The following is an 11,557-nucleotide window of genomic DNA, read 5'->3' on the forward strand; positions in this document are numbered from 1 at the left end:
TTTAAACTTACTTGTTGCCACCCAGGCAGAACAGCTGGTCTTTGTCCAATAGAGGTGTTAAGAAAGACAGAAACCATGATCTTGAATACATGCCTTTATGTGCTCTTAATATTAAAGGACAAAAAACATTGTAAGAATTAGGATTCAGAACTGTTACATTGAGAAATCTGGCAAGGTCACAAAAGCTGAGAGGATAATTGGGTACAGTTTATAGAAAACATGCTTCACCACCACTATCAGAAGTCATTCAGGTGCATGCCCGCTTTACCGAAGTTCCTTTGATACCAGGTGGCTTAAGCCTCATCCTCCTCTCCTTCCTCTTCAAACTCGCCCTGCTCATCAGCAGTGGCATCCTGGTATTGCTGGTATTCAGAGACCAGGTCGTTCATGTTGCTCTCGGCCTCCGTGAACTCCATTTCATCCATGCCCTCGCCGGTGTACCAGTGCAGGAAGGCCTTGCGCCGGAACATGGCCGTGAACTGCTCCGAGATCCTCTTGAAGAGCTCCTGGATGGCCGTGCTGTTGCCGATGAAGGTGGCCGACATCTTGAGGCCGCGCGGGGGGATGTCGCAGACGGCCGTCTTGACGTTGTTGGGGATCCACTCCACAAAGTAGCTGCTGTTCTTGTTCTGCACGTTGAGCATCTGCTCGTCCACCTCCTTCATGGACATGCGGCCCCGGAAGATGGCGGCCACCGTCAGGTAGCGGCCGTGGCGGGGGTCGCAGGCGGCCATCATGTTCTTGGAGTCGAACATCTGCTGCGTCAGCTCGGGCACCGTCAGGGCGCGGTACTGCTGGCTGCCGCGGCTGGTCAGCGGGGCAAAGCCCGGCATGAAGAAGTGCAGCCGCGGGAAAGGCACCATGTTGACCGCCAGCTTGCGCAGGTCGGCGTTCAGCTGGCCGGGGAAGCGAAGGCAGGTGGTCACGCCGCTCATGGTGGCCGACACCAGGTGGTTGAGGTCCCCATAGGTGGGAGTGGTCAGCTTCAGGGTGCGGAAGCAAATGTCATACAGGGCCTCGTTGTCAATGCAGTAGGTCTCGTCCGTGTTCTCCACCAGCTGGTGCACAGAGAGGGTGGCGTTGTAGGGCTCCACCACCGTGTCCGACACCTTGGGCGAGGGCATCACGCTGAAGGTGTTCATGATGCGGTCGGGGTACTCCTCCCGGATCTTGCTGATCAGGAGGGTGCCCATGCCAGAGCCCGTGCCTCCGCCCAGCGAGTGGGTCAGCTGGAAGCCCTGGAGGCAGTCACAGCTCTCCGACTCCTTCCTCACCACGTCCAGCACAGAGTCCACCAGCTCAGCGCCTTCCGTGTAGTGCCCCTTGGCCCAGTTGTTGCCAGCCCCGCTCTGACCTACAGGGCAGACCACAAGCCAGGTGCCACATTAGCGCCCCAGGGACAAACACAGATGATGCCCCTGCCCCTTCCCTAGGGGCCCACCCCTCTCTTCCATCCCCACTCTGCTAAGGGCATACAAGTTCCCCAGGGTCAGGGTCACTTGCATGCCCATGCTAAGCCTTTTCTGTGTGAGGAGTTCCTACTCTGGGAAATCCTCCACACCACAGTCACTCACCAAAGACAAAATTGTCGGGACGGAAGATCTGTCCAAAGGGGCCAGAGCGCACAGAGTCCATGGTGCCGGGTTCCAGGTCCACGAGGATGGCACGGGGGACATACTTGTTACCTGTGGGAGGAACCAGCAGCAGCGTTACAGCCCTGCAGTCAGCAGCCAGTGTCATGGGAGCCCTGCTGTGTTCCCTTCCACCTCCCTGCATTTCTCTGGAGAGGCACTGTCACAATCAAGACTGCCGTGTTATCAGAGCCTTTCTGAGAACAAAGGTCTCTTAGAGGAGTCACTGGCAGATGACAGCTCATGCTCAGGGATATTTCCAGCCTCAATGAACTGTCATGGCTGCCCCATTTATTTGAGGACATCTGAGCAAGCAGGCACTTACCAGCAGCTTCATTGTAGTAGACGTTGATCCTCTCCAGCTGCAGTTCACTGTCCCCATGGTAGCTGCCCGTGGGATCAATGCCATGCTCATCGCTGATGACCTCCCAGAACTAGAGGAAATTTTTGAAAAATTACAATTGGCCATTTTCAGTGCCAGTGGAAACAGCTGGCCAGTGCCAATCACACACCCCCGGTGCAGCCCATGCATTCCGGGCCCTGACCACTCCCTTGCATGGCAGAGCAGCTGCCGGGTGGGAAGGTGAGTCAGTGCACAAGGGCTTCGCTGGCCACAGCAGCTGAACTAGCAGGAGGCTGACGAGGAGCCATAGCACTGAAGTGCAAGTTAATTCCTTTGTAGTTTGTATCCAAACAATAACCATCTCTGGCTGTATCAATTTGGTGCCCTCCCATTGTCTAGCACTGGCTTAAGACCCTGCAGCCACGACAAGATGGAAACACCTGCACACTGAAACACCTCCCGTTCCCTCCCTCGGCAGCTGGCGCCGCGGCCGCAGAGGGGCGAGGCAGCACGGGATGGCCGCGGCTGCCTGCGGGAAGGCCGGGCACGCCGGACGGGAGCGCCGGCATATTCCTGCCCCGCCCAGCCCCGCAGCAGCTCGGAGCGGCACGGACGAGGGGTAACACTAGCCACGACGCCTCAGCAAACCCCGGGTCGCTTTTCATTTCGGGACGGGCTGCGCACCACCGGCAGGAGCGCCCCGCTTCCGCGCCTGTCCGTACCTTGGCGCCAATCTGGTTGCCGCACTGGCCGGCCTGGATGTGCACGATCTCACGCATGGCGCCTGCGTCCGAAGCTGCCCCTGCTGCTGCTACCGCCTCCTTCGCCGCCGCTCCCGCACCCGCAGCTGCGGCGGCCGCGCCCCTCGCTGCCCCTTAAATCGGGCGCCGCGCTCCGCCCGCCGGTGACGTGCGGCGGGAATGGCGCGGCGCGGGGCGGGCCCGGGCATTGTCTCCCGCGCCCCGCTGTCCCGGCTGGCTCCCCGTCCGAGCCCGGGCTGGTCTGGGAGAGGCAGGCTGCGGGCCCCTCCGCATGCTGAACGCCGCTGGCTTGGGGTGCTGCGGGAACTTCGCATCCAGCCGTCGGGGAAAAGGCCGGGATCGGATGCGACATGGCTTATCTTGGAGTGAAAGAGTGAAAAAGAAAACAAAACCGCCTAACTCGTCTTTGCGCACCTGTTGGAATTCGTGCCCTTGCTTCCTTCGCGTCTGCTAAGCCACAGCAGCAAAGCACATGCTGCTATGTTTTAGTAGTACCCTCAAGCCTGTATTTCTAGCTCAGGCCAGCTTTATCATATTTCAATATGTCTAAAGCACAAGCATAATTTTTCCATAGCTTGGGCACCTGAAACAAGCAGACATTGGGTGGTGATGTTAATGCCCACAACCAGTTTCAAGTATGAAACTGTGTTTTAGATAGTGCTGCTAAACATATATACAAGAGGCTCTAATTTCAGGAACACAGAGGGCTTGCATAAAATTTTATGCTGCTTCCTGCTAGTAGTATCTTGCTCGATCTCTCATAGGAAAAAAAAAAAAAAAAAAGCCCTGAGAAAAGTACATGGTGGATGACCAAGGGAGGAGGAACAGTTCAAGGACAACAGGAGAATATAACTGAACAAACTGCAATACACACCTGTATCTGCACTGCTGCCAAGGAGAGAACATCTGACATTTCAGCAGGGTCTATAATTGATTGTGCAGAAACTACTGAACTTGATTATAAAACAGTACTTGATTCACGGCTCTATTTTTTTTTTTTCAGAGATGAAAGTAACTTTGCTACTCATCTGGCCACCCTGGTAAGGACAGCTTTACACTAGCACCAGGGAAGGGAGATGACAGCCCACAATGAAGCAAGGAATAGGTTGGTAAAGAGAATGCAAAACAGTGTACCTTGTGTTCAGCATAATGGAACTGGAGAGTGTTCACCTCAAGCACAACATTAAAGCACAAAGGGGAGACAACATGGTGATGCAAGCACTAAAACTTTGCCAAGTATCAACATAGTTAACATTGTTTATTTTGTGAAGGCTTTTGAACTGTCTCCTATAACATCCCTGTAGGCCAGTTGATGAGGTATGGCCTAGATAAATGGGCAGTGAGATGGAGTGAAAACTGGCTAAACTGCCAAGCTGCAGGGTTTAACATCAGCAGCATAAAATTCATGTTGATGCCAGACATTGGTGCCATACTCCAGTGGCTGATCCTTGGCCTACACCATTTAATTGCTTCATTAGTGAGTTAAATGGCAAGAGAGTGCACCCTCAGCAAGTCTGCTGATGATACAAAACTGGGAGGAGGGTCTGACACACCAGGGGATTATGCTGCCCATCCAGAGTGACCACAGTAAGCTGGAGAAATGGGCTGACAGGAACCTCATGCAGTTTAACAAAGGGAAGTGCAAAGTCCTGTACCTGGAAGGGAACAACTCACTGAAACAGTACATGCTGGTGACCACCCAGATGGAAAGAAGCTTGGCCAAAACCAGCCTGGAGATCCTGGTGGACACCAAGTTGAACGTGAGTGGGCAGTGTGTCCTAACAGCATGAGTTGTCCAGCAATGTCCTTGTTTAAGGGAGATTGTTACCAGCAGGTCAATGAAGGGGATAAGCTGTGATGAGACGCATCTGGAGTTTTACATCCAATTCTGGCCTCCCCAGTATAAGAGAGAGATGGCCATTTTGGAGTCAGTCCAATGAAAGGCCATGAAAGCAGTTAAGGAAGTGGAGCATCTGTCATACAAGGAGTGGCTGAGAGCTGGGACCAATTTTCCTAGAGAAGGCTCAGGAGATTCTTATCAGTGTGTATAAATGCTTGATGGGAAGCAGTAAAAAAGAGGGAGCCAGACTCCTCTCAGAGGTGCACAGTAATGGGAGGAGAGGCAGTGGACATGTCTGAGCAACACATGATATCACATGATTATCAGTGGAAACAGACTGAAATACAGAAATTTGAATATTTAAAAAAAAAAAAAATCCAAAACCAAAACCACTTTGCTCTGGTACAGGTTGCCCAGAGAGATTGTGGTGTCCAGTCTTGGAGACAGTCAAAAACCTGGTGGGGACAACCTTGATTAACCTGTTTTAGCTGACCTTGTCAGGCAAAGTAAAGGACTAGACTAGATGATCCCAGAGGTTCTGTCCAACCTCCACAATTGTGTAGTTGTATGAAAGGGAAAGAAAGGAGTGGGAGGCTGTGTCTGATCAGCAACACCAGACTGACAGTTTATTCATCTCAGTTTCTCACTACAGTATAACATCATATTGCAATTACAACACCTTCAAAACAGGAAGATTTTTGCAAAAGTGAGGTAATAATTGATGTGGGAAATCATTACCACTATCAAGAATAAGGCCAGAATGATCAGAATACTCAGGTTAGCTATGCTTAACACAATATAAATCAATGCACAATGTCACCAGTTTCACTCTTTATTTATTTTTTTTTTTCATCAACAGCAGGAAATCCTAGTGGCTAAAGAAGTGCCATATCTTAGCCTGGAATTTGGCTGCTGTGACCTTGAAAAAGTACTTTGGCTATATTTTCAAAAGTAGCTCTCAGTTTGCTCCAGTGAATTGACTTTCTTATCAACTGTAGCTCATTTTCTTCCATAGTGCAGAAACCTCAGCTGCTGTGAAATGTCATGAGCACAGATTGGCTTAAGCTTTGCAACACAGGGAGGTAAGTGTGGTGCTATTCCATGTGGCTTTTGCAATCACAAAATATCCAGCACTGTGCAGGCACTGAGATCTTTTCACCAAATTCTTTCTTTATATCCCAGCTGTCATCAGTATTTTCCTTTGACATGTTTTGGCAACACTTAATCACAGGCAGTCTTTGTTATTGTTCACACCACTTATGCATATACATTTGTACTTGCTCTAGGCATAACCCACCTTTTTGGGCAGCAGCAGCAGTTACATCTAACTACTGGTGGAACTGCAACACAACTGCATCTCTGGTATCTCTGAGAGATCCACACAGACACTGAAGAGCTTTTTGGGTGCCAGAATATTCCTGGCAATCCACAAAGGCTTGGCTTGAAGTATTACGATTCTTCTCTTGAAGACACCTGGACACTCCTTGAGATGTTGTCTTCCCACATGCACACAGTGACCTCCTTTAGACTTATTCCACTAAGAATTCTTTTATTAGGAAACTAATTCTTAGGTACCATAGTAGTGGTCTCTTTGTAGATTCCCACTGTTTCTTTCGGGGTGGGGCTGGTAGCTCCAGGTTTTATTCTGTGTACCTAGAGGGAAGTACATATTTATGCATACAAGTTCCTTCATCTTCAGCAATGCTGAACATCCATGAACACACAGTGAACTGAACTAAATGTCAATTACTTGAATGTCAATTCAGAACCTTTCCTTATGGCAAACACTTTAACAAATCTTATCCATCAATGATACTTAGATATGGGAGTTCCCTACAGTTTTGGGGTTTTTGAATACAGCTCTATAAATTCTAAGTTGTCAGAATTGCAAATGAAAGCCAAAATTCTCCTGTTCATACAAAGGCAGGGCATGTGCTGTGCCCAGGAACATCCATGGACCCCTCAGCAGCTGAAACTGCCACAGCCTCCTCCCTGCCTGAATCAAGCCCTGCCTACCCAGTTTCCAAGGCAACGGTGGAGCCTGGCGATGGATGCACAAGGGAGGCAACAGGGATCCCACAATATTTTCATATCTGTCTGTGATTTCCCATTGTTTGAGAAAGAATCACAAGTGTACAGATAGGAAAGCTTCTCATGCACACAAAATGTCTGCCCACGGCTTTATTCTCAGTCATTTGTGATGGGTGATATAATGTGTTGCTCAGATATTTATATCAGAGACTACATGGCTTTTTGAGTCCTTCTGTTGGTACTCAAATGAGCAGGCTCTGTTCAATACATTATCATTTGCCTTCTACCTGGTAACTATGACATAACCAGCTGATGAGGACTGTATGAAGTCACCTTTGGAACATGATGCTTAATAATTTGCAATATGCATTAAGATAGAAGGATGTTCTGCCAGCAAGAGGATATTTGGAATAATTGTGAAAGTGATTTTAATGCTAATAATAAAATACCTAAAGGGAAATCTATTTTTATTTCAATATTACAACTCACTGCAGGAATCAGAAGCTATTAAATACAACAATACTGAGTGTGTTTTTATGAATGAGCAAAACCATTTTCATTGTAGAGCCCTCTGAACTTGTATTTATTATACCTGAGGGTCGATGTGTTTTGCCAAGAACAAAAGAGGAGAGAGGATAAGTGTGTGAGAAAAAATCACATTACAGAGCAATTTGGGACACAGTCAATTCTAAAATAACCCGTGCACCTTTAGAGGGGAGAACAGTTTCTCAGTGAATCTAATATTTCTTCCACACCATATGGTTCCTCTTGTGAATTTAGATTATAACCTCTGAGAGTCAGGCATTTCTGTGCATGTGCTTGTATTGGACACAGCAAACAGAACCCTGGTTCTCTGTCTTTCAAAACCACCATAATAAACATGATCACATCACAAAACAATTCCAAAAAGGGGAAAATGTGGCGATCATCATCAGGCAGCAATTTACTTAGAAGAAAAGCAAAACAATGCAGCGTCTCATTATTTCCTTTTGGCACACCAGATGTGATGGGGTAGCAGCCAGATGGCTCCTGCCCCCATCCAGGCTGCATCTACCTTTTTTAGATTGCTCAGTAGATGAAACACATCTCATATCCCTACGAACTGAGTCCTCCAGTCAAAAGATTACTAAGCTTCCAGCATCAGTATAAATGAAATGCTGATACCATGTTTCCCAGGGCAGTTCACTTCCTGCACGTCATTGAGAACAAGGTACAGATAAAGACTGATCTTCTAGTTACTGTTTCTTTTGTTCCTTAGCCTCCTTTTTTCTTGCAATCTGATAGTTACTTGTAACTCAAACTGACAGTGGGCAAACTGAGCTACTACTACTTGTGAGGTTTGCTAAGAGATGCCATAGTTTGTGGTGGGATTCAGTGTACATTGTTTAAAATTGCCTGGGTTCTCTGCAGGAGAGTTTAGGGTGATGTTGCAGTAGGTGGTGGCTGAATCAACCAAATAACTTGTTTTGTTCTCTCCTCCTTCCAGCTGCTCGCATTTCCCTCCTCCTTTGTACATGTTCTCCCTCTGGCACACCACCTAATTGAAGAAAAACCTTCTCCCACCCCCTCAATTTTCTGTCATTAACTGTGGAGTTAAGGAAAAGACTGGTAAAAGAGTCAGACATGCCCTGGAGTTGGTAGGGGAAATGACACCAGAGGTAACACCTGAAGAGGGGCAAGGGGAATAGGAATCCTTCTCAGCAGTTGGAGAATACTGAATCAGCCCTGCCTTTGGAAGTGACAGTTTTCTCAATGTCAATAAAACCTCTAATCCCTGCCTGCTAGGGTGGAGCTGGAAATTTTTTGGCTGAAGTTTCAGAAAGAAAAAAAAAAAAAAAAAAAAGAAAAAAAAACCAGCCACAAAATAATTTTATTAATTATAAGACCAGCATTAGGCTAGATGCAGAGAAGCATGCTATAAGAAGTCAGTGCATGAATTTCATTAAGTGTTTGTAAAGCTTGTTGTGAGACCATTTGAATGCTGCTTGAAACCCCTGTTTAATTATTCACTATGGAGGTAGGCAGTATCTTTCTATTACATTAATGGAAAATGTGAAAATATTTTTCACTGCAAAACAACACAGAACTTACTGAATAAGCTACAGAACTTCTTTTAGGGTAGCCACTTCACTTTAGCCACTCCGGAACAAGTTGTTTTTTTCACATTCTGCTTAAACTGAATTTTTTTTTTTTCAATGATAGAGGCATTCTTGCCAGAAATGAAAAAAAAAAAAAAAAGACACAACAAAAAACTAACAACAACAACAAAAAAAACACCACCTTTGCCTTAAGCTTTCCAAGGAAGACTAGTGAGAAAAATAACCAGATTATAAAGGATGACAGATGGATAAATTGAGGCCAGTTGGAAAATCTCTACACTAGAAGAATCAAATGTTAATAAACAAGAATTTAACAGAGTTAACTTGATTTCTTCCCTTACAAGTGGAATTTTGCCCGTAAGGGAAAAATGACTTTTTGAGTGGGGCGGAGGGAATGACCTACTCTTAAATTATTTCTTTTTTTACCTAGATACTGTAAGTAGATAGCCTTCTTATACACACACTTCAAAGAGGCACAATTTTGCTTTCTGGCAGATTCACAAATAAAATACTTAAAATAGGAGTGAAGCTAGGAGCAAGGAAACAGTTCACTTCTTGTTAAACTTCTCAGGGAGAGCAGTTGTCACTTGCACTGTGTGCTTTGCTGGCAGGATGTCTGGGGATGGGCAGGCTTTCACAGCAAACCCCACTCCCTCCCTCTGCCTTGGTTTCCATTGCTCAGAGGGCTCCAGCTGGACAACTCTCCAGGAGACTCACAGCCAAGAAATGTTTTTCCAAAATCCATCATGCCCTGAGGCACTTTCCTATGACCAAATGCTTCAATTTTGAATTTTCTTGTAGGCAAGCTAAAGATAAGACCCATTTAAGTGGGAGTATCTGAGCTCTTTCCCATTTAAAAAAAATAACAGACCAGGACAGGTGATCACTGAAGTATCAAAAGGCAGGTGCTTAGTATGAATGGATTTTATTGGAAGGTGAAAAATTCTCAGAAGTTGGTTTTGTTTTTTTTTCAAGCCACATTCAAAATCAGCTCCTTTCCTGTAGAGATCTATTTTTAGCTGAAGAAAGGGGGAGAAAAATAACCTTTATTCGGATTACCCCAGGCACATATAAAGCATCAAAGGTGCCACAAGCTTTGTTCTGTAGAAATGTAGAAGCAGCTGAAAAAACAAATGGGATGATTGAGAAGGAGATTGTTTGTAAACAAAAGACCGTGCCTAACCGACAATGAACAGGCTTGGAGGAATAATGTTACCTATAACTCCTGTGCAGGCTACCATTTCTGAAACATATTTGCTCATTATGCTTTAATGTGGAGAAGAAAAGCAGAATAACATCCTTTGGGAGAAAATTTGTGTATCAAATTATAGGGGATAGTCACATGATTTCTCCAGAGAAGATTTTACCTCCTCATAGCTACAATAGCAAAGAAAAATATTAGGCTTCATTGAACAGAAAGTAGTAAAAATACCTCCCACTGTGAGGCAGAACCTAATATAGATTAACAGCCCTTCTTTAAAATATAGTAATAAAACCATGAGATGTGGGGGATTGGGTTTGGGTTCTTTTGGGTGGGAGGGGGTGTTATTTGGAAAGTGATTTCAGTGGAACAACCATGTAACTTGCCCTACTGAAAGCCTACTGGGTTTCATCCTGATCTTACACATAACTTGTCTATGGGGATTACAGGGAAGGCAAAGAACAAAGGAAACAAGAAAACTCTTTCTAATGCAGGGAGTATTGCAAGAAGCCCCAGCTTTTTCAAGTGAGGGAAGAAAACTTGTCCCTCTAGCACCATTTTGCCAGAGTCACTCCAGGACCAGAGCTGAGCTTTGCAGTAGTGCATGACAGCACCATCCCATAGGGACTGTCAGTCCATCACACTTTCTTTAAGCACAGAGAGCTTGCATATCTAGAAAAACCTACTAGAACCACACACTTTTGAACTATGTAGCACATGATATTGTCATCCATGAGCAGATTTCCCTGCACAGATTAGATGTTTGCCCTGTTTTTGCAGGCAATTCACTGGAGAGAAAACCCAAACATATGGATTGTCTTCTTTCTTCAGGCTTTAAATCCTTTTGCTACTTTGGTTTATTCTGTTCATTACCTCATACCTTGTGGAAGGATACATCTCTCAACAGAATGGGCCTCCGGTTTGATTCTAAGACTATCGTGTCATCAGGACAATTTTATACTTAATGCAATCCAATTTTTGATTTATATTCACACTTGATGTATCTTGGGAAGATGAAAATCATTATTGGGAAGATAAGAATCATCCCACTTGAAAGACTGGAAAACATCTCTTGGAAAACAGATGTATGTTTACAATCCCATTGCAAGTTTTGAAATATCAAACCACATACTGGTTTATATTTCCACCACACTGTTGCTACAATGGTTTAGACTGAAGTCTGAGAAATTAGGAGAGAGGGCATCCCAGTGCTACCATGACTCCTGCCATTTCTATGTAAACTAAATTTGCATGCTGCCTCCTTGTTTTTATGACCTTATTTATCTTTACCTTCTTGTACTTAACAGCAGTCAAACACTGATTGGTTTTCTTGGTCAAGACTCTACTAACATGATTAAAAATTCTACACACTTAACAAAAGGGAATAAAAAAAAAAAACATATTGTTCCCTTCTCCAACACAATCAGCTCCAATTGTCAAAAGAAGAGAATGTTACCCTTCAGGCCACAACTGATCTATTGAAATGAGAATAGATTGCTCTATGCTATTAACTTATATCTCAACACAAATCAGACATTATAAGCAGCTTAATCTGCAGACCACTAAATTTGTATTATCCATCTCCATTTCTTCCAATTAGGATGCCTCATGCAAGACCTTTAGCCCTAAATGTATTGTTCATTACATGGAC

General features: G+C 45.5%; 1 protein-coding gene across 1 annotated transcript; it reads right to left on the reverse strand.

Moving 5' to 3' along the window:
• Positions 1–79: 79 nt before the first annotated feature.
• LOC110478245 (tubulin beta-1 chain) lies at positions 80–2,825 on the reverse strand. The gene is made up of 4 exons (XM_021544780.4): positions 2,697–2,825; positions 1,957–2,065; positions 1,575–1,685; positions 80–1,354 (listed from the first exon to the last, which is right to left on the reverse strand). The coding sequence occupies exons 1-4, from the start codon at positions 2,751–2,753 to the stop codon at positions 294–296; spliced, it is 1,338 nt and encodes a 445-aa protein (XP_021400455.1). The 5' UTR covers positions 2,754–2,825; the 3' UTR covers positions 80–293.
• Between the last annotated feature and the right edge of the window lie 8,732 nt (positions 2,826–11,557).

Source organism: Lonchura striata, chromosome 2 (genome assembly GCF_050655825.1).
Source record: "Lonchura striata isolate lonStrDom1 chromosome 2, ASM5065582v1, whole genome shotgun sequence".
In the NCBI taxonomy this organism is placed as follows: domain Eukaryota; kingdom Metazoa; phylum Chordata; class Aves; order Passeriformes; family Estrildidae; genus Lonchura; species Lonchura striata.